This window comes from Arvicanthis niloticus, chromosome 14 (genome assembly GCF_011762505.2).
Source record: "Arvicanthis niloticus isolate mArvNil1 chromosome 14, mArvNil1.pat.X, whole genome shotgun sequence".
In the NCBI taxonomy this organism is placed as follows: domain Eukaryota; kingdom Metazoa; phylum Chordata; class Mammalia; order Rodentia; family Muridae; genus Arvicanthis; species Arvicanthis niloticus.
This window is the reverse complement of record NC_047671.1, coordinates 38,224,503-38,248,721: the sequence shown is the minus strand read 5'-3', so window position 1 is coordinate 38,248,721 and position 24,219 is coordinate 38,224,503. Positions and strand designations below refer to the sequence as shown.

Sequence of the window (24,219 nt, the reverse complement as noted above, 5' to 3'; positions counted from 1 at the left end):
TGTGTGTGTGTGTGTGTGTGTGTGTATTTAAAGCAGCAAGCATATGTGTAGACATACAATTGATTCTTTAAGCTTTTTTTTTGCATTAAAAAATGTTTTTATGTGTATGGGTGTACACATGCCATTACACATGTAGAGGTCAGAAGACATTCTCAGGAGTTAGTTCTTTCCTTCCATGTTAGTTCTGGAGATCTAACTCATGCCATCCATCAAGCTTGGTGACAGGTGTAGGACCCACAGATCCATCTTGCTGGCCATTTTTAAGTTTTATTATAAAGGGCAGAATTGATTTCAGTGGATGGAATACAGTATTTTTTTAAAGGATCCAAGTGTAACATTTTTGTGTAAAAGCACTCATAGACAAGTAAAGTAGTCCCTTCTTAATGTTAAACTACACATTTTAAAAATAAGTTTCCTTTGTTCTTTTAAGGCTGGCAGAATTATCTGCTGAAAGTTTGAATTTCTAAATTCATTCCAAAACTTATTGAATCATCTGTGAGAGAGGCTCTGGATTAAGTTTATTTCTAGAAGTTTGGAACTATCATAATTTACTTGATCATACCATCTTCTTACCCATCTCATTGTACTTTATCTCCTTTTAATGCTATATTTTCTTTGCTCTCTTGAGATCCCTTTAGTGACCGAGTTTGATTGACAGTTTTGGTATACCACTTGGAATTTTTTTCCGTCATAGTTTAAAGGTTCTTGCTCTCTCCTAATTTATGACACCATACCAGTTTGATTTTCTTCTCTCTTGATAACAGATTGTCCTTCCACAATTTTCACTCTTCTATATGCTTAATTCTTATAGTTTACTGGGTATTCTTCTGCTTACTTTCCTGTATTACTTTATAGTACAAATCCCTATACTCTGCACTTTATACTCTGAAGATTAATTTCCTGAAAACAATACTTATTTTGAACAAACTATATTCCTTATTCAACTCTATTACTTTATTATACTTATACATTAATATATTTTGTATATTTCTGTTGGTATGTGTGTACACACATGAATGCTACAACTCACATGTGGCAGTTAAAGGACAACGCTTGGAAATCACTTCTCTTATGTGGGTCCCATGGGTCAAACTCAGACTTGTTGGCAAGTACCTTTGCTGTGCCAACTTGCTGGCCTTCCAACATTAATTACAGGAGTCAATGCTATATCACATTATTTTTTCCTTAAGTACCTTTTGCTGCTTAAGAACTATTCTGAAATACAACTTCCTTTAATCTGATTTCATCTTTGGCTCGTCATTTATTTTGCTTTGTGCTAACTTGACTAGTCTCTGAACTCATTCTTTCACTCTTGATTTCTGGTGGGCAACTAGATGATTGTAGGACAACCTTATTTATTTTCTTGTGGTTGACAGATTTGAATATATGTGTCTCATCTTTCATCCTCCAGCAGGAAAGCCAAGTGTGCTAAAGTGTTCTCTCCAGAGAAGAAGAAGTGATAGGATGTAGGAAGAATGTGGTAGACTAGGAAAAAGAAGAGGGGAAGAAATTTGTTTATAAGTAATTTGCATGTGTGACTCTCTTAATTATTATTCTATTGCTGTGAAGAGACACAAGGCAGTTTATAAAAGAAAGGCATTATATTGGGTGCTTGCTTAATGTTTCAAAGGGTTGTTAGTCCATGATCATTATAGCAGGAAGTATGGTGGCAGGCAGGAGTGGTGCTGGAGCAATAGCTGAGAGCTTATATCCTGATCTTTAGACACGAGCAGAAAGAGAGAGAGGGAATTACTGTGCTTGACAGGAGCCATTGAAACCTCAAAGCCCATCACAAACCTCCTCCAACAAGGCCATACTTCCTAATTCTTCTTAAATAGTCGACCAACTGTGACCCAAATGTCCAAATATACTAGTCTACCTGAGCCATTCTCAATTAAACCACCACAGGGACTGTGAAGTCTGAGTTGCTCAGGATTTGCACATGGTAAGCTGGTAAATAGAACTGATGGTATAGTTCCAGTCCAAGTTCAAAGCTTAGGAAGTAAGTTTTAAAAGTAAACAGATTGACATCTAAGAAAAGCTCATGTTTCAGTTACATTCTGAAGATAGGGAAGGAAGGGTGATGACAAGAAAATTAAAAAAAAAAAAAAAAAGTGTTTTTTACTCTCTCCTCCTGTTAGGTCTTCTAATCCATTATTGGCGAGTGAGAGGGCAGTCAGTCAGACTGCTGGTTTCAGATAATTTTTTTTTCTGGAAATATCCTGAGACCTATTCAGAGTAATGTTTATCCAAGTGTTTGTATACTTCATAGCCCAGTAACATTTTGTTGCTTTTTTTTTTTTTTTTTTTTTTTTGTACAAAAATCTCAGGGGTTTAAGAGCAACAAGAGTAGATTTTGCCAGGCTTTTTGAGTTGTAAGCTCAGGTCTCACATATTACTATTTTTAACCACAGAAACTATTGACAGCAGAAGCCAAAAAAAGCAATTAGGCTTCTATCTATGACTTTTAGATGACTGTAATAGACGTTAGCAATTTCTTTGACCTGTATATAAGTGAACTGTCATTTATTAGTATTGTTTATTGATATTTTGTTCAAGAAAAAGCAGGTCGGGTTTTAAAGTGTATGCTTTTAATACATGGTTCACATTGTTCTGGGCTTGTCTCTCTTTTGATTTGGAAAGAGAGAATTGGTAGTAGTTGTATATTTTGTAATTTCTGCCAAAGAACTGAGTTCTTTCTTTAACATTTCTAAAGAATGACTTCAGTAGGTAGAAACTGTTCTAAGGGGAGAGGGGAGGGAAAAAAATAGCTTACAGAGGCAAAAGACATTTTATTTTCATTTTATTTTTGACAAAAATTATGCCTAATTTTTTTTCTTAAAGTAATACTCTGTGTGTTTTTATTTTTTCAGGTATATGTAATGCATACTTTAGCAGCCTCACTTTCTGCTTGTATTTATCAGTGCCTTTGTGGTAGTCATAACTACAGGTAAATATCTTCTTGTGAAATATAAGATCACTTTCAGTAAACACTGGGGTTATTTATACATTATTAATTCAGAACTATACATAACACTGCTTTCAGTAAATGCAAAAAGCACATGGCTGAGATGTTGAGTACTTTTTTTTCATCTTTGAAAGTTCAGCTTATACCGTTATGACAAAGGAATCGGAAGCCAACTCTTGTTATTGTGACTTACTTAGTTGCCTGTGCTTAATTATTACCATCATGCTAGATACTGTGATAGATTCTGGGAATTTTTAAAATGAATAAAATACTCTTTCCTTAAGATCAGTATCATTAGAAACAGATAAATGAAATGATGGTAAATAATGCAATATCATACTTGAGTGATACATTCTATAATTTGTATATAGCATAAAGCCTGAGGCACATAGGCAAAGAAGCAACTGACAAGTGATTGAAAATATTTTCACAGAATTTCTATTTAGAAATTTCTCTTCATATTCTAGTTCCAGTATAATTTGTTAAAATTCTTCAAATTGACTTGCTAGTGTGTAGTCTAGCTTTAGTTCTTTGAAATACTCTCACATTATTTGGTTAAATATTATGACTTCTATTTCCTACTCTTTGAGATATTTAATAGAACTTGTATGTCCATGTCTCTTTTTCTTTTTCCCCAAACTCCATATATTCTTTTATCTATCGGTTTCATTTCAGGGCAATTTCCAGTTTCATTTTCTAGGTATTAGTTCATTAGTTCATTCTTTGAAATATTTTATCTCTAGGCAGAGTTTATATTTTTGAAATTTTTGTCGTTTTTTCTTTGTACTGAAAAATGGATTCTTTCTTGTACAGTATATTCTGCTTATAGTTTCCCATCCTCCTTTCAGTTCTGCCCCACCCTCTCACATCCAGATCAACCCCCTTTTTTATCTCTCGGTAGAAAAGAACAGGCTTCTAGAAGATAACCACAAAACATAACATAACAAAATAAAATACAAGGAATTCAAAGAACAGGCTTCTAAAAGATAACCACAAAACATAACAAAATAAAATACAAGGAATTCTTTTTTTTTTATTTTCAAAACTGCAGAATTGGTTTTTAAATTTATGCATATTGATTATACATTTTTTTGCAGTACAGTATGTTTTTGTTTTTTTAAAGAACATAGGCACCAGGTGTGTTGTTGGAGTTGCTTTTTCTTGTTTTTTTTTTTCATATTTATTTATTTCTATATTAATTTTCCATTTGCTTTGTGTGTATTTGTTTTAATTTTATTTGTTTGTTTGTTTGTGTCTGTAAATATGCCTGCATGCCTGAAGAGGGCATCAGATCACCTTAGGGTAGGGAATTCAGTTTTGTTTTAAGTCCTGTCACTGCTTCAGTTTGTAGTACTACCTGGTAGTTATTAGTACCTGCTAAGGCTAGAGGGGCCTTTTATTTGTAATTGTTTCTGTTTCCTTAGTTGATAAACCAAGATTATAACAATTGAGCATGGGGTATCTAACCCCAATCATGTATCTAACAAAAACCTCATATCTAAGGCTCAGGGAAAGTCATACAAGTGGAGGCAGAAAGGTTGTCAAGTGGTAGAGAACCTGGATTCCTGCTACAAGATAGGACTTCTAGACATGAAAAAGAAGCTAAAGCGATGAGATCTCAGCAATATGGTGCCTAAACAGCATATAGAGGGGATTTCTCACTGCCCCACCTCTATAGATGAAGAACTGAAAAACAATAAGTGGCTTCTGAGATAGAATCAGTTTTCTCCAGGTACAAACCTCTTGATTGGCTATCCAGTCTCAGCTCATCAGCCCTAACCACTAATAGGACTCAGTAGATTGTATGTGTAAACACAGATACACACACACACACACACACACACACACACACACACACACACACACACGGAGACAGAGAGATACAAATAACAGCAATAATGTCATGAATTTGAGAGAGTAGGAGAGACAAAAGAAGAGTTGGGGTGAAAAGAGAAATAGATATGATGTAAAGAGTACTTACGAAGTTCTCAAAAACAATATTTTAAAAAAATCTAAGAGTGTAATTGTGGAGAGTCTTAGCGATAGAGACTAGTATGTGAGGTCTACCCATATCTTTATCTTCACAAGAAGATAGATTCCCATCCAATTTTGTAGTGAAATGAGTCCATACCTCAGTGTGCCTTAGCTTTTCCTACCCATTTGGTACAGACATTTTCTCAGTTGTCTAGTGACTAGGAAGTTTTTAACTGGTTTCTGACCTTCTTTCAGAGGGACTCAATCCATTGATAGATATTTATGGTACATCCATGGGTGGAGGGAAAATCAGGAGATTCCTATTCCACTATGTAATGTCCCTCTCTATCTCTTTTAATCATTTTTTCCATTTTTACACATTATCTTTGTGTTTTGACTTTAGAAAACTTTTTAAAAGTATAACATTCATTTTAAATGTTCTGGTATATTTGCTTCTGTAGGTGGAGATGTTTTGGTGAGTTTGTTATCTCTTACATGGTACTAGCTCTCATTTGTATTGGCTTTTGGTTGTCAGTTCATTTTATCTTTACAAATTGTTCATGAGCAACCCTACTTATCACTGTGGTTATATGTATGTTCTCAAGGTAGCTTCAGTTTTATGTCTTTGAACTGAGTTCATTTATGTAATTGAGTATTGGTTTGAGTATTGAGTATCAAAATGTTTCTATCTTCTTGTCATAAATCTTTCTACAGGCTGAGGGAATTTTTGTTGTTACTGTGCCATCTTAGATTGGGAAAATAAAGCCCCAAAATATTTATAAATGCCTCAAAATGTTATGATCAGTGAGATTTGCCAAGTATAACATTTTTAAGGCACTATCTTTTTAAGTGAAAACATTATATTCATTTACTGAATATATATTATAGGAATTTTTGAAGTATTATTTTCTAGCACTTTTATAAGATCTTTTTGCTGCTAGGTATCAGAATATTAAAATCCTTTATGCTAAGCTGTTATTTGTTTGTCTTTGATTAAATTACCATAAGTTCTTAAATGTGTGATGATTATCCTCTTTGCCTTAATAGTGTGATGTATATAATTTCATCAACAACAGTATGATATAAATTATTTAGGTTTGATTCCCCTACCATATCATAACTTTTACGGAGACAGAAGCTGTTTTCTCCATCATATGCTAAGTGCCTGGTTCAGATCCAGAGGGTAACCTAGCCATTAAATATGAAGTTGAGCCTAGTAGACTCACTTCATTTTTTATCAAATAAGTATTTTAAAGTCATACATACAAGTTTGTTTCTAGTAGCCCAAAATGATGTGGGGGTTTGTTTCCTTTCTAAAATATTCTTTATCTTTTATTAAATAAATATGCTAGATGCTTGTGAAATTTGTTTTAGCTTAGAAAATGTATATATGTATACTTTAAAGGATACTGTATTAATAGAATATAGCACTGAAGAACATACAACTTACACATAATATTCATAAACAAAAATTTTAAATAAAGTATAGAAATTGTATCTAAGAATGGGAATATTACATATGAAATTCATCTTGGGTTTAAATATTGTTTTCTTTTTTAGTTCATTTCAAACAAATCAGTTTACTGGAATGGTGTATCAGACAGTGCTTCTTGCCCATCGACATTCTCTGAGAACAGGAAGTTTAGATGAATCAGTAACTCCCAACACATCACCAGCTCAATGGCCAGGTATTAATAATTTACATATGTAAGAATTACTGTTTTAGCTTTATTGGAAATGGGAAACGATTAAAAGCAGACTTGTCTTAGTTTTACGAGTTGATGATCATTGGTAGAATTAACACCATTGTGAACTCAATGAATATTCTTCAGTTATATTGTAGTTTAGTCACAGAAAGTTCTTGTTAAACAAGACTTTTAGCAAATAACTATTTTCTTGATCTCTATATTTAAGTAGCTCATTTTGTTAAATTGTTTCTTAAATAATTTAAAATATTTTATCATAAAATATACCACTAAATTTTTATCTATGAGATTTAACGTGTTTATCTGAATTGAACAAATGTTTCAGCAGTTGCTCCTAAACCACAATAATCTATTGGTTATGAATCCTGCAAAAAAAAATATTTAATTTTGATTGAGTAAATTTTTTTAAAAAATTCATAAAGTAGAAAAATGTGTTTAACTTTTAACTTTAAACAGTTTTTTTGTTTGTTTTTTGGTTTTGTCTTATTTTGTTTTTGTTAATTTCAGCTATTTTTGTTTTTTGTCCTAGGAATAAATTGTCTGATTCAACTTTTGAATTCTTCCGGTGAAGAAGCTCAGTCAGGACTTACAGTCTTGCTTTGTGAAATTCTCACAGCAGTGTATCTTAGCCTGTTCATTCATGGGCTAGCAACACACTCTAGTAATGAGCTATTTCGGATTGTAGCCCACCCCCTAAATGAAAAAATGTGGTCTGCAGTATTTGGTGGAGGAGCTCATGTTCCCAGCAAAGTACAGACAAAAGCTTTATCTGGTAAGTTTTTATTGTCCTCTTTCCCCCACTCCTGCCCCCGCCCTGCTCCTTATCTGCCTCCCCTCTTTCCCTTCTGTTCTAATCTTCCTCTCAGTTTTGTTTTTATAAGCTGAAGCTTTATTCATCTGGATGATAACTTTGTTAAATGTGGTTATATCTTAATTTTATGTAAGAAAGTTCTTGTTATACAAGACCACCAAGAAAAAGTATTCTGGTAAGAAATGAAGTTTTAAAGCTTCTTATGCAGTTTTCAGTCTTTTAGATAGATACTCCTGCACTAATAATACAATGTAATTATAATGTCTCTTATTATTAAAATCTTCATTTCTTTTGAAATACACTTTTGTTGTGTTCCATAGCAAATACAGATTTCTCTCTTTCTTTCTTTGGCAGGAAGGCACTTTGCTGTGCCTAGCCCCCACCAGGTAGTGGTGTTCTCCATGGAATGTGTGGGCTTTTCCAAAGCTCTTTCAGCCATCAGTTCTCATAGCCCTCCCACTCCTGCAGGCAAGATCTTAGCTGTAGACATAGGCGCTTACAGTTTAGCTTGCTCTATGTTGTTGATTTTCAGGGGTTGCGTACAGTGGGATAGTTTATTTTGTTTGGATTTATGAAGAATTGGCATATTTCTTTTAATCAAGCCATATTTTTGATTTAAAACAATGATTAGCATTTTAGAAAACTGTTTCTGCTCTTTCATTTTAGTTTTAAATACTTGCTTTTGGATATTTTTTGTCCCTTAAATTGTAGTATTTCTAAGTGTACAAAGCCAAAAGAAACAGATGCTAGTGCTGATCATCGAAAATCGCAGTATGGCTTGAAATGACTGGGAAAGCGTTTCCCATGAGGCTGCTTTATTTATGGTTTGCATATTATGACCAATTATTAGAGTTTTTGGATTTCTAAGTATTTTTAATACCATGAAAAGTAAATATTTTAAATAAGTGTATCCTTTTACTACATATACTATATTTAAATAAAATTATAACAGCTACCTTTTTCAACTTGGGAATAATTTTCATGATATTCTCTACATCTTGTCTTTTTGTGATTTATTAACACATGTATTGTTTTCAGTTTTGGAGCTTGTCTAGAGTAGCTTTAGGACTCAACTTATAATGGTGGAAAGCCTGTTACTGTATTGATGTTAAATTTAAAAACTGTAAAAACTTGCAAATTTAAATCTTCAAATACAAGTTTGAAAACAATTTTAAATGCTTTTTAGAAGAAACACTTGTGCATATAACTGTTATAAGTGAAGCCCAGCAAGATTATCTCTGAATTTTAATCCTCTTCCTCCTTACCACCTTTAAGCACCATACACCTATACCTGTATATAGGTTTGGATATTTATGATTTGGAAGTTCTGATGGGTGATGAAAGACTTACAGAATAATAAAATTTGATTTGGATTTGTTACTTTAAAAAAAAAATCATTATGGGACTAGAGAGATGGCATAACAGTTAAAGGCACTTTTTCTTCAGAAAACCCAGGTTTGAGGACCAGCACCCATGTGGCAAATCACAACTGTCTGTAACTCACATTCCAGGGGAACCAACACTCTCTTCTAATCTTGACAGCCATGAAGCATACCATGATTCACAGACATATTGCAAGCAAAAAGATGTACATGCAAGTGAAACATTCACATACATAAAATAAATTTGAAAAAAGTTTTCAAAAACATTATCGTTAGAGTTTATACCCTGATAAGGAAATATTTTTAGATTTTAAGTATCCTTCAGTAATAGAAGAAAGAAAATGGTTATTTTCAATAGTCATTATAAGTAGTAATGGCATATATTTTTCACAAAGCCATAATCCCCTGATTGTAGAACAAAATTTCTGGTAACTTATCTTCTACTTTATCCTCACATTGAAACTATTTGCTCATTTATCTGCCACTCTGTTCCTTTTTAATCCCCTCTTCAACCACTCAGGAGAAGGAGGATACAGCCTCAAAATAGATAGGGAATAAGTTCCTGATTTTTAATGCTGAGAGTCAAGCAAATTGAGTTCATAATTTTGAGCAGACTTCAGCTAGCTTTGTTGGTACAGAGACCTTTTGGTGTCTTACAACTGCTCAGTCTTCTCTTGTAGTACCAAAGTAACAACAGCAAAAATTAAGTATTACATTAAAATTCAGATATAAAAATAGGTCTTAAGCCAGGCATGATGGTGCATGTCTTTCAATCCCAGCACATTGGAAGCAGAGACAGGGAGATCTCTGTGTGTTCATGGCTAGCCTGGTCTATTATATAGTGAGTTCCAGGACTGCCAGGGCTACATGTAGGGAAACCTTGTCTCCCCCAACTCCCAAAGTCATATTTTCTCAGCCCTGAGGTAAAAAGTTTGCTCTTATATTGAAAGGTCTAGTGCTGATATAGCTGCTCCACAGACTTCACTCTATCTCACCCGGTATTGATACACCCACTCCACTTGTCTCAGTAATCCTTTTGCTCTGAGTTAAAATTATTTTCTTCTACCTTTTCCCTTCAAATTATAAATTTTAAGTGCAAAGTTACTTATCAAATTTACCTGTTTATTAAAATATTAAGCATTTTAATTTCACAATTTTAAGTTACTTCCCATGATATATTTCTCATAAATTAAAATTAACAACTGTGAAATTTACCTTGACTGTATTTTTTTATATATCTGATTTCAAGGAAAAATTTTCAAACCTAACAGGAGCTAAACTCCTAGATCATTAAGTTAGTGATTAAGTAAATAATTGGTAAATTAATTTTGGCTCTATTTTTAATATGTTTTAGAAAATTATTTAAGACTCCAGTTTTATTACTATGAAATACTGAAAGGGATAAGTTCTAAGCCATGTTAATATATGTTTTAAGATGAAAAGTATATTGTTAGCCTGATCTTAGCTCCAGCTTGTTCTTTTTCTTTGAAACTGAAAATCGACTTGGGAGGCAGAGGCAGTTGGATTTCTGAGTTCAAGGCCAGCCTGGTCTACAGAGTGAGTTCCAGGACAGCCAGGGCTACACAGAGAAACCCTGTCTCGAAAAAAACAAAAAAAAAAGAAACTGAAAATCGAGCCCAGAACCACGTGCATGTTAGGCAAGCTTCTACCACTGAGACTCATCAGTAGTCCCACTTCCATGTATTTATGCTGAGCATATGTAAATATGGAGAGCCTTGGGCAGAATTCAGGTTGATTCTTATTTACTTACTAAGATTTTTTGCTTGAGGGCAAAAGTATCATTGTATAGTTGTACTAAGAATCTTCATAATGTTAATACTAACCATTCTCAAATAATCAAAAATAATCAAGTAACCAAAAATTATCTGTATGTTTATCCTTTTTTGAGTGGGGACATGATAACCAAATATTCAAAACACGGTTACCTAGTTGTAGAGTTTTATGTAAATGTATTCAACCTAGATTATACTCATCCATCTTTTCTCAAAAACTGGATGTAGTCACAGAAGTCATATCAAGTACACTTACATGATTGATCAGTTGATTAAGACAGGCATTTGGTTCCAAAACTAATCTAGTTTTGAAGGGAACAGGGAGGAAAAGAAAGGAGTAAAGGGAGAGGATTGAGAGACTAAGGGGGGAGGCGAAGCAGTAGATTATGGAGTAATGGCAGACAAAAACAGCCAATCCTTTGATGCAGATACTCTGAAAAGCCAGGAGAAAAAGCTGATGACCAGTACTATCCAGGAGAAAACAACAGAATGGTGGCTGGTCATGTGACATAAAACTCTGAAATCTTGGTTTTAAACACGTTATTTAAAAAAAAAACCACACACAATGCACACACACATGAATGCAGCACAGCAATCTAAGGAATTTTAGGTGCAGGTAAGCAGTGGTCTGTGTTTAGATTGCTGCAAAATACAATACAGTGTTTCAAGATCTTAACTGTATTAAATAATATTCAGTGTACATTGTTGAGCAAGTAGTTTGTCTTCATTTTTTTTCCTGTTGCTATGATAAAATCCCGATAGAAGCAACTTAAGGAAGTGTTTATTTTAGCTTACAGTTCAAGGTTAAAGTTATCATGGCATAAAGTCAAGGCAGGAGGAACTTGAAGCAGTTGGTTATATCATTTCTGCACTTAGGAAGTGAAGAACAGTGAGTATCTACTCCCTTTTTCTACTTACATAATCTATGATGTCAACCAGGAATGGCACTACCCCTAATAACTTCTTAGTCAATACAAGATAAAAATCCATAGGCTTGCCCAGAGGGCCATCTTCCTAGGTGATCCTTGATGCTGTCAAGTTGCCATTAATCATCACAAGGATAAAAAAAATATTTCAGAAAGTTGATGTGAATTTAATCATCATTAAAATACATGTATTTTAAGTTTTTAAATTTAGCCAAGTGAAAACTGAGACATCTACAGTACTTTGTTTTCCTAATTAATCAGTATCCAAGTACTATGTATTGAAAATGAAATACTTGGTTTGGAACCCCTAAAAAGTGTTTTTCAAATTTAGTGCTAGAAAAGGCATTTGAATTTTGGTAGTTGTGTTTCTTATTTTGGTATAAGTTCTCATCTTAAGTGTTTTGAAGTAATGATCTCATGAACTAAATTATACGATTTTCTACATGTCTTTTGTTCTAGTTTTTTTTTTTTTCTGACTGTTAGTTTTTGCTTTTTGTTGTGATAAAACACTCTGACCAAAAAGAAACTTAGCAATCATTCAGTGAAGTTCAAGGCAGCAAACTGGACCTAGGAGCCATGAAAGAACTGTGCTTCCTGATTGCTCCCTGACTCATACTCAGGTAGCTTTCTTATGTAGTCCTCATGGCCACCTGACGAGGAATGACAGCCTAGGATTCTTAACCAAAACGTTAACAATATACATAATTCACTAACTTAAATGTTAATAAAATTTTTCCTTGTGAATTCTATATCACATATTAATGAAAAATTTGATCAGAAAATCCAAAATATTTGTATACCTATTTTAAGATAGGTTCTCACAGTACAGCCTGGAACTCATTTTGTAGATCATGCTGACCTTTAACTCAGGAATCTGGCTCTGCCTTCATAGTTTGGAAATTAACTTTGTGCGTCATCATACCCAGCTTGTGAATTTATTTTTATAAATACTTACAGAACAGGTACAATATATAATATAATGATTCTAGGAGGACCCTGAGAGTCAAACATTCCTATATGTATAATACCATGTCAGGTTTTGAAAATTATTAATCTTACTCATTTAAGAAAAACCTTTAATTTGCTGCTTCTTTAATATTTTCCCCTTTGGACTCTTTGAAGTTTATTTCTAGACTTCACATAGGTTCATATCTAAAGTACCCTTCATGATATACATGCCTGTAAAAGACTAAGCACTTAGCCTGAATTGTCTTCCTAAAACAAGAAATGGATTTGAGGTTAATTTTTTTATTAAACTTAAATAACTTTTATCTTTTTCAAATCTGTATTTTCTTCAACATAACTTTAAGTCACCAGTTAAGCAATTTTCCCTTCTCTGCATTTTGGTGTTAAGGTTTAAAGTCTCCATTATGAATTTCATGTAGTCTGGCATTCTCTGTAGAGCTCCAAATATAAGTGAGCTTTTGGTTGAAATGAAATGAAATGAAATAGTTTTGCTTATTCCATTAAGATCTTAAAGAAATAATGTTTACATCAGGTTATGAAATACTAGCTTTTTTGTTATATCTGCTTTAAAATGGTAAGCTGAGGTTGGGGAGATAGTTCAGTCAATAAAGCGCTTGCTGTGTTTTTATCACAGTAATAGTTTAATTGTAGCAAATCTAGAAATACAGAAAAATTTTTTTATACAAAACAATGTTTTCTTATTCTTCTAGTTTCCCATTCCCATGCCATAATATAACGTAATACACATTTCTTCATTTTTGTTTGATTCTTTTGGGAATGACTTATATTTCTAAATATCCATAGTACAGAATGTGCTGAGGGTCAGATCAGGATTCTCAAGTAAAGGAAGGAATGTCTGTGAAATCTGTTTTAACATGGAAACCAATCAGTGAGTCCACAAATAAAGCAATTAAAAATTATGTTTTTAAAATTCATGCTACATCTTGATTCTATCTGGCTTTTCCCCCAGGAATGCCTTTTTTTTTATTAGTCACATTTTAATGTCTTCATTCCTCTTAGATAAATCATAAGGCCTACATCCTGTTTCTATTCCATTTTAGTTTTAGAATATGTATTAATTTATATAACGTGTGTATTGGAAGCTTGACTGTAGATTAATATATATAAATAAAGGCAAAAGATTATACAAATTTAAATGTGTAAATTTAATCATTTAATACCTGAACTACCAGTGGAACTACTAATATATAATCTTAGAATATTAATATGTCATTCTTTCCTCTCTTCCAAAGTCACATAATCACTATATTAAACTCAGGTTATTGTTACTTGATATATTGCATGTGCATGTTGTATTTTAAAGTTTAATAGTTACAAATAATAAATTAAAATTGTACTTATGGCACAATCATTTGGGGAGGTAAGTAAATCTCATTGGAACAATTGGAGAAAAATATTGTGCCTTCATATGAATTGTTTGCCTATTAGGTAATGCTTATGGTTACAAGATCCTTATTTGTCTATGACTCAGTATTGATTAAACATCTATGTAGCCTATGGATATGTAACTCAGAGATGCCCTAGTTGCATGGCATGTGCAGGCCTTGGCTTTGATCACTGGCTCCATACAGGTCTGTTTTAGAAACTCCAATATAATTTTTGCTTTCTAGGGCAAATACTGAGAGAATGTTCTCTAACTGTAGAGGCTTAAAAAAGCAAAACAAAGATAGCATTTTCACTTCTGTGTAATTCTAATGACTAGAAATTCCATATCTCACTCATTTTCAAGTTATAGGTGTAATTTAATTATGGAAGTCAAAATATTAAAATATTTTCTAATAAAAGTATTTTAAATGTATAAATGAGAGCAGTTTGTTCATGAGCAGTCTGAACTATGGCATTATTTTTCATTTGTATTTACATTTGTCCTTTTGGGGGGGAGGATTTAGTTTATTTATATGGTTACACTATAGCTGTCTTCAGACACACCAGAAGAGGGCACCAAATCTCACTATAGATGTTGTGCGCCACCATGTGGTTGCTGGGAATTGAATTCAAGACCCCTGGAAGAGCTCTTAACTGATGAGCCATGTTTCCAGCTCCATCTATTTTTTTTTTTTTCTTTCTTTTTAGTGCTTAATGGGGTAGTTCACTGGTAGAATATATGCTTGCATGCTTAAATCCCTGGGTTCAGTGCCCAGCAAACCTTTCCCCCTAAAAACATAAAGTAAAAGGATTTGGGAAGTTTTGTCACAATCCTAACTAAACTGTAGAGGGAATTTAATTTCTTTTTGGTAGGCAGATACTACACCTCTTATATACTACATACAGTAGATCAATAAGCATTCAGGTAATTATGGGCAAGATATGGTAAAAAGCACAGGTTGCTGTATAGAGCTGTCTTTCCTCTTTCCTTCTATCTGCTTTTCACCTGCTCTGTACTTTCATAATCATATTTTAGGTTTTGTATGCTATTCATAGTTATATTTAGCTTTTATGTAAAGATGGTAATTGGAAGTGGTACTGCTAATGATTTTTTCTTCATTTCTTTACTAGTTGAAGGAGAAAAACAAAACAAACATATTAGTCCACCAAAAGTGTCTGGCAGAGAATCTTCTCCTGTATCCTCTTCCTCTGTAAATCAGGAGCCACTTGCAGTCAAGGAGAAGTTCATCCCACCTGAACTAAGCATCTGGGACTATTTCATAGCCAAGGTAATAAAACATCACTACACAGAAGCATGTAGTCAAATAGGAACAAGTGGATTTAAAATAAATTATTAGCTCTTGGCACTTCTAAGTATTTTCCCATACTAGTTTTAAAATTTTTGTGTTAGGATATTCAACAATATAAAAAGAAAGAAACACTGAACTATTTTGATCATACATCTAACCAGCTTTTAAGACAGTATATATATTATACACATTAGGACTCTCTATTTTAAACTAAAGTTAAGTAAGATAAAAAAGAGTAGTTAGTTAGCATCTTAATATTATATACTTAATAGTGGCCAAGAATCAAAGAGTCAGGGTGTTATGATCATCTGTTATCCCTGTTTAATTTCTGTTTCTTTTTCTTTTCAGTCTTTTTTTTTTCCTTCAGTCTTGACAATCAAACTTAGAACCTTATGTGAGCTTTGTACCACTAATTCCATAATACCGCATTCTCTTTAATACTAGGCCACCCCGAGTTGTTTTGATAGGTACAAATTTTTATTTGCCGGTATTTAGTTAAATAACATTATTATCTCAAGTTTAGTTTTGTATACTAAATTACATACTCATAATTGCATAAAGAGCAAACTTCTCTACTGGCTCTTCATCCCACACGTCACTGTGTGATAACAGATGCATGCTATGATAAGTGAACAGTCTTTCAAATACCCTTCAGTGATGGATGGGTCATTTAGTGCCTGTGATTCTTCTTACACACAAATAACATAGAATGTAGTTATTTTGATTTCTAGTCTTCTATAAGATATTTTACATTCAGAAGAGGGAATTGGCAACAAAAATGAAAGACATAAAAAGACAATCCTGAAAAGTAATAGTACTAAGAAGTCATCTCAACGTAAATGTAAGTGAAGTGATAGAAAAGCTAATTGTGAATACTAACATTAGGGATATTTGAAAGATTATGCACATGCAAATAGAAATTTAGTACAGCTAAACAGCATAAATATAGAATGTAGTTTTGAAAAAAGGATAAAAATATTTCAGATGTCAAAAACTTTACATTAAAGATACAGTATTTAAAATATAAAAGAGTGGGCTGGAGAGATGGCTCAGGAGTTAGGAGCACTGACTGCTCTTCCAGAGGTCCTGAGTTCACAACCATCTGTAACAGGGATCCAATACCCTGTTCTGGTGTGTCTGCAGACAGCTATAGTATACTCATAAATAAAATAAATAAATATTTTTTAAAAAATGTAAAAGTGAAACTTAACAAGTAGGTCAGTTTGACTGTATACAGAAAAAGTACATGTTTCATCCTGTGATTTACATAAGAATAATGCAAGTACTTTTTAAACTACAAGTAGTAAGTTTAAATCAACAAAAAACTGTAATCACAGTTATAACTAATATTTTAATAATGCTAAGTCAGTTTTGGTTTTACTGCTTTCTATATTTCCCCAATACATAGATAGCCAAAAGTAAAGTTTTTTACTTTTATTTATTTTTTATGTTACTTCCTTTAGTATATCTTTAATAATTTAAAGTTGAGGTTTCATTATTTTAAAAGCTACCTTCATATTAAATAATATCAATTAACTTGTAAGTTAAACCTTTTAGTTGTACATGTTTTTCTGTATGTATATGTGTGTGCATATCTATGTTCTGGTATGTATGTATGTATGTATATGGGGGTACACTTGCACACGGGTACAGAAAATAACATCAGGTGTCATTTCTTCAGGTGTTATCAACTTTATTTTTGAGACAAGGTATCTTTCCCAGTCTGCAAATGGCAAAGTAGACTAGGCTTGCTAGACTATAAGTCCAGGGATCTACCTTTCTCTGCTTCTCTAGTGCTAAGATACATACCAAACACTTGATCTTTTTTTTACATTGGTTCTGAATTTGCTTCCTGTACTTACATAGCAAGCAACTTAATAACTGAGTTATTGCCCCAGCCTTCAACTGTACACATTTTTAGTAGCTGTATTTGTAAGTGTTACAGCTTGGATGAGAAAGGTATCCTGGCATTTGGAAGCAAAGCAATACAACAAAGTCACTACACAACAAACCTCACACAAGACATTTATTGGGAGGGAAAAACCCAAGGGGAGGTGGCTGCTTCTGCTTAGGAGAGAAGCAGCAGAGAACAGGGCTGAACACATGGTTATATAGGGTTTCTTGGAGGGGAGGGAAGCTCTCAGGGTGGCTGGAGATTAGAGGGATTTTGTGGCCTGATTTTAGGGCAAGCTCAAGGATTGGTGGGATTTTTTTTTCTTTTCTTTTCTTTTCTTTTCTTTTTTTTTTTTTTTTTTTTTTTTTTTTCCTGTAGAGCAGATACTAGCCACTCTCCCACCTTGGGGGCTTTAAGAGTCCTTTACAGCCTTCTCTGCTGCTTGAGTTGGTGTGAATGGTTGGCAATATTTCTTTTTAACACGCTTAAATATAGCTCTGTTAAATTATTTTTTTAAACGGTCTTTATATAATATATAAAATTCATCTTGTGTCTCAATCTTTAGGGAAACACTAGCTTATGCAATCAATTACAGTAGAATAGGTGACAAACATTTGAACAGATTTGCAGTGGTTTTGTTAAAACATGTGAGGACTGGAGAGATAGCTCAATGGATACTAATGCTTACTGCTTTGGTGGTTTCAATAAAATGGTCCCCATAGGCTCATAGAGAGTGGCATTATTTGAAAGGATTAGGACATGTGTTAGAGGAAGTGTGTCACTGGGTAGGCTTCGAGATTTAAGAAGCTCAAGCCAGGCCCAGTGTTGCTCTTCCTGCTGCCTGTGGATCCAGATGTAAAACTCTGATCTACCACTCTTGCCTGCAGCAGCACCATACCTGCCTGCAAACATGCTTTCTGCCGTAATAATGGACTTAACCTCTGAACTTATAAGCCTAGAATTTTTTCTTTATAAGAGTTGCCATGATCATGGTGTTTCTTCACAGCAATAGAAACTCAAGACTAAAACCTAAGTTTAATTCCCAGGATCCATGTCAAAGAGGTTACCACCTGTGTAACTTCAGCTGGGATTCTAGCACTTTCTTCTGGCCTCTGGAGGCATGTGCAAATATGTAGCACATCCACGCACATTTATAGACATGTACACATTGTCTTAGTCAGTGTTCTGTTCCTATGAAGAAACACCATGACCACATCAACTCTTATAAATGCAAACATCTCATTGAGATCTTGCTTAAAGTTTCAGAGGTTTACTCCATTATCATGGCAGGGAGCAAGGCAGCGTGGAGGCAGACATGGTGCAGGGAACAGAGAGTTTTGTATCCAGATCTGCAGGCAACAGAAGAAAGCGCCACTGGGTCAGACTTGAAACCTCAAAGCCCACACCCATTTACACCACACATTTACTACAGCAAGGCCACACCTCCTAGTCCTGTCTATACATTCAAATTTATGAGCCTAAGGGAGCCCAACCACCACACATACAAAATAAAAATCTTTCTTTTAAAAGAGTTAAGAAAGAAAAACAAAACATATGATGGAAGAATTTGTTCTTCAGGGCTATGTAACAACATTAATGTAGATTCCTTAATCCACTTAAAAGCCAGGCATATAAATGTACATACCTAACTCAATAACTTGGGACAGCTGTACCAGGGTCTTATTAGCTAGCCAGTCCAGCTGAAATCATGAGCTCTAGTTAGTGAGGGAATCTGACTGAAAAATTAAAGTGGAAGACAATGATGATTGAGACCCCCAACAGTGACCTTGCCTCCATGCAGCATACCCACACAAATAGACACACACAAAAAAATTTTTTAAGCCGTAAGAACACAGTTTTATGAGAAGCCTTTAATTTCACATTTAATCTTTGAGTTACAGATTTAAATGAATGGATAAGGTTATACATTTTACTTCTATAATCTAATGCTAAGAATGCATTAATGTAGCACAGTGCATTCTCAGCTGCTTTAACCATTCATTTTGACCAATAATTGTAATATTTCTATTTTCTTCCTAGTTATTAACATTGTTTTTAGAATTTCTGCTCAATGATCAGTTTTTCATTTCCACACTACTCTACAAAACAGGGGCTATTTCTTCTGTTTTTTAATATTAATCACCAAATCTCTTCACATTTTCAACTTTTGGGTATTTTCCAAACTATCTTATAGTAATTGACTGACCTCATCTCTGATGGTTCCACTCCAACTGACCTGTTAAGCTTAATGCTTCAGATAACATGGGAAGTTTGTCTTTTTCTTTCTCTCTGTCTTTATTTTATCTTCAGTTTTAGAGAATTGTTTTCTCTATATATGGGATTATTGTTTACTCAGATTTTATTAGCCCTGTTATTATTTGTAGGCTGGTAACTTTTTCTTCTTTAGATTTCACTTAAATGTCACTTGTCAAAGAGGCCTTCTATGGTCAGCTTTTACTTTTCTCCATCTTTACTTTTTTCTTTGTAACAGTTAATATATATATTTTACTTAATTTTTTTTTTGTTACTTGCTTATCTTTACCATTAAAAATATAAACTCTTATGATGCCATTGACTGTAATTCTTTTAAACATTGTTTTATCAAGCCAATTTATTCTGGCAGATGCCTATATTTCCCCACACTTGAGAGGCTGAGGAATGTAGATCACAAGTCAAAGACTAGCCTGGGCTGCTTAGAAAGACCTTGATAGAGGAATGCAGGGTGGATTAGATCTATCTTAAGTAGACTTTTGGAGCACATTCTGAAGAATTGTTTTGTTTACTGAGTGAAGAGATAAAATTATATCAAAGATATTCTGTAGTAAATAATAGGTACTTTGCTTACAGTGAAGTATCCACAAATGGGATGAATTATATGTTTGAATGCATCAAATCAGATATTTGGATAATATTATACATAATTTTTCTTTCAGCCTTTTCTCCCACCTTCCCAAAGTAGAGCAGAATATGATTCTGAGGAGAGTCTAGAAAGTGATGACGATGAAGATGATGATGACGATACTTTGACTTCTGATCTCCAACTCCATGAGCACTCAAATTCAAATTCATTCAGGTATTGAATATTGTGTTTAAAGCTTCTTTTAGAAAATCACTTGGGCCTATATAAATAATATTTTTTAAAGTAACATGGAATAACTCACTGATTTATTAACACACTTTTTAGTTGAAATTGTCAAATTCTTTTTTTCAGCAATAATTATAATTTTTATAGAAATTATAATTTCTAGCATGTCGTGCCAATCCTTTCATATTATGCTTTGATTTGGGCCCTTAAGGTAAGTCTTAAGACTTTAACCGTGAACATCAAATGCCTGTTTGGTAGACCTCTAGTTCTAGAAGATATCTTTAAAAAGCTTCTGTAATTTTAAAAATCTTTTAAGTATTTACTATACTAAAAGCATTTTGAATTTGCTGGCTTTATATTTATGAATGATCTTATTCATATGTTTATGTTGGAACAGCAATATATTTTATTAAGACATGGCATATTAATGATGAGTTAACAGTAGTTTGAAAAGAAGCAGATTTCTAGACCAGTAAATCTTTATTGAAAAATTAAGAGATTTTGCTTACTAGTGTATTTTTGAGTTAAGTTTACTTTTTGACTGTATAAACATATGTATGACTCAGAAGCCAAATTTTATAACAATTTAAGATGGAACCTATTTAAAAACTGGCCTGAACTGGAGACGTAGCTCAGCTGTAGAGCATTTGTCTTAGATGTGTGAAGCCCTGTGTTTAATCCTCAGTATTGGAAAAATGGAAGGAACAGGGAAAGGTGGCCAAAAGACTTGAATAGATAAGGTATGTCTCTAAAGAAGACATGCAAATGACTGAAACACTGGAAAAATACTCTGGTTATTAGGGGAAAGGTTAATGAAAACCAGAGTGGGAAGGATGATATCTTACACTCATTAAGGTTGCTACTACAAAAATAACTAAATGATAGTATTGGCCAAAATGGAGAGAAATTAGAGCCTTTGTGTTCTTTGGTCAGACTATAAAATGGTACAGACACTTTGAAAAATGATAATATAGTTTCTTTAAAACTTACACTACTGTATAAAATGGTAATTCTACTTTGGGTATATACCAAAAGAATTGAAAGAGGTCAAATGTATGATTGTACGTCTAGTTGACAGCAGCTTAAAGGCCAGTGGATTGAAGTAGTTCAAGTGTCTGATAGGGTGATGGAATAAGCAAAATGTGTTATGTATGTTACAAAATGCATTAAACAGTCAGATTCATAGAGATTGAAAGAAAGTGTATAGGGTTTTTTAGTCGTCTTGTTCCATGAAGAGTTGTAGAGAATGATGCTGGTGATGATGACTCGTAAACAGTGTGAGCACACTGTTGTTGAGAATGCTAAACTGCGGAACTTGGACAGTGTGTGCATTTTGCACAGTTGATAATTTAAGGCCAGTACCATAAGTCATAAACATGATCTACTCAAAATTAAAGATGGAGAAATAATTTTAAGTTGAAGTATATAAAAATATAAAGTCAAGTGCTTCATATTTCTTGTTTCTGCTCAGTTTTCTCTGGCACTTGTAAAGATAGCCATTTTTACTAGTTTCTATGTCCTTCTCATCACAGAACTAACTACCTCTGTTTTTCCTCTGCTTTCTTACATAGAAGACAACACAATCATATATGATGCCCTGAAGCTTGCTGTAAAATTACTATTATGCACTGTACTTTTATAAATATTAATGCTTCATTTTTATAGTTACCTTAAAATTCCATCCTTCAAAACTATCGCTATTGAGCATTTAGGTTATTTTCACTGTTTTGGATAATGCTGATATGAATTATTAGTTATATGTATTTATTATCTAGGTATTATAGATGTATATCTTTAAACTAATTCCTATTAGAAAATTGTTGTGTTAAAGGATGGCATCAGTTCTAGATCTCGTGTAAATCTTTAATGGGGAAATTTTTTATTTTTAGTTGGTCTTTGATGAGATTGGCTATGGTCCAGTTGGTGCTCAACAATTTGAAGACTTTCTATCCCTTTGCAGGTCATGATCTTGCAGGTAATAAACATCTTAATATAACTCAGTACCAGTTGTTACTCTTTATGTGTAGTCTAAATAAATAAAAAGTTTAAATGAGTTCCTATAGTAAAGGATGCATTTTTTTTTTTTTTTTTGGTATAAACTATTTTTAAATGTTCTTATCATATCTGCTGAGGAGGGAAATGTTTGAAAAATCAAAGGCTCTGAACCTGATATTATTATATTGAGACTATATCTCTACTTGGGACTTAACACTAAACCTATAAACCTTCAAAAATAGTGATGAGTTCCACAGTAGGAGATGGTTGTACAGAAGATAAAGGAATGTAGTCTTATGCAGAATGCTTCAGCTGTGAACTGTGGGTTTTCATACACTAAAATAAACACGAAAATATCAGTTTCATGATAAAAATTTTGTGACTGTGTTGGAATAATAAAGGAAGGAAAATTTATACTCATTCTATTGTAATAAATCTGTAGGTAATTTTCAGAATTTTAAATCAAGACCGTTACTAGATGTGGGTAGATAAACAAAAATAGTTAAATTGGTGCTTCATTTTATGGTAAGAATTATAAACTTTGCTTATTATTTTCATTTTTAAACAAAAATGCTAAATGATATTCTGACTTGTTTCAAAGATTAAAGCACTTAATTTTTCTTCCATAAACATTTTTGTAATCTTCAAAAACATTTTCATGTATAATTAAATTTCTAAGTAGTAATGTTAAAATAGTCATACAGATTTATGACATTTTATCTTCAAAATACCAGATTCTGTGCCCATATATTCTATTAAATTTAAAATAGTCTCTGCTTTCTCAGAAGCACTATACTTTAGAATAAAACCATTTATCAATTTTTTTTTTTTTTTTTTTTTTAAGAACTACCAGTTAGTTCACCTCTTTGTCATGCAGTTCTAAAAACTCTTCAGTGCTGGGAACAGGTTCTTCTCCGGCGACTTGAAATCCATGGTGGACCACCTCAAAACTATATCTCAAGTCACACTTCTGAAGAGAATGTGTCTGCAGGCCCTGCAATACTCCGTCACAAAGCTTTACTAGAACCTACAAACACTCCTTTCAAGTAGGTTTTACCATGGATATTATCTTGCTGTTCCTGCTATTGTTATTGGTTTGCCAAAAAGAAAAAATACTTTTGGAGAATCAGGCTATCTTTGGGTTTTAAAAAATATATATATCTATAGTCCATACTTAACATTTTGTTCTAGGAACATTTCTGTGTCTTTGGTATAATACTTGTGATTTTTAGCTTATCAAAAGTATTTGTTGAAGGTCCTGATAGTAAGTATTCTAGGTGTTTTAGGATTCTTTGTTGTGACTAGTTAACTCTGGCATTGCAGAGTGAAAGCAACCACACAAAATAGATAACAAAGGAGGCTTGGATATGAGCCAGTAAACTTGAGTTTTTGAAAATATGGGACAGACTAGCTAGATACAGCTTTAGGAGTGTACTTTTATTGAACGCCTATCTGCAACAGAATAATTATTCAGCCACTGTTTTACTGTCTACAAAAAGAAAACAATTAGCCTATAAGTAAGTTTATACAATACTTGCTTTATCTAGAAAATGTTTCCCTGAATAAATGTACTTACCAGTGTATTTAGTTCTTCAGTGTTGTCATTTTCATTCTTGCAGAATCACTTTTGGCCAGCAACATGAAGGTTCTGCGTCCATAGAAAACACATTAAAAACAAAACAAAAACCAAACAACAAAACGTTCTGCTTCTAGTTGTCTTCTATGAAACACAACTTTTTTTTAGAATTTCTTGTCTTTAATTAAAGGTTCAAGAAATTATGGCCAACCCCTCTTGCCAAATTCAGTCCTATTTCTGTTTTTGTTAGTAAATTTTATTAGCTCATAGCTATAAATATCATTTTCATATTAGGATAAGACATAAAGTAATGCTTTATAATGTCAGTAAATGTTTAAATCAGTATCTCTAGTGCAGAATATAGAATGCTCTAAAGCCTAAAACTTTTTGGATATCACAGACAAAAGCAGGTGAGTCTTTGAGGGTTTGAACCTGGTCTACATAGTG

The 24,219-nt window shown here is 33.2% G+C and overlaps 1 protein-coding gene across 5 annotated transcripts in view; it reads left to right on the top strand.

The window, feature by feature from the left end:
* The window catches only part of Dmxl1 (Dmx like 1), a 148,039-nt gene that overhangs the window by 77,432 nt on the left and 46,388 nt on the right, over positions 1-24,219 (top strand). For 3 of the 5 annotated variants that reach the window (XM_076912661.1, XM_076912660.1, XM_076912662.1), the window contains exons 26-33: positions 2,874-2,950; positions 6,503-6,630; positions 7,178-7,420; positions 7,814-7,927; positions 15,044-15,201; positions 20,050-20,189; positions 22,091-22,176; positions 23,041-23,242. In XM_076912661.1, coding sequence (XP_076768776.1) covers positions 2,874-2,950; positions 6,503-6,630; positions 7,178-7,420; positions 7,814-7,927; positions 15,044-15,201; positions 20,050-20,189; positions 22,091-22,176; positions 23,041-23,242 — 1,148 coding nt within the window. The remainder of the gene's footprint in view (positions 1-2,873; positions 2,951-6,502; positions 6,631-7,177; positions 7,421-7,813; positions 7,928-15,043; positions 15,202-20,049; positions 20,190-22,090; positions 22,177-23,040; positions 23,243-24,219) is intronic. The other 2 variants (XM_034517962.2, XM_034517963.2) reach the window with 1 other exon arrangement.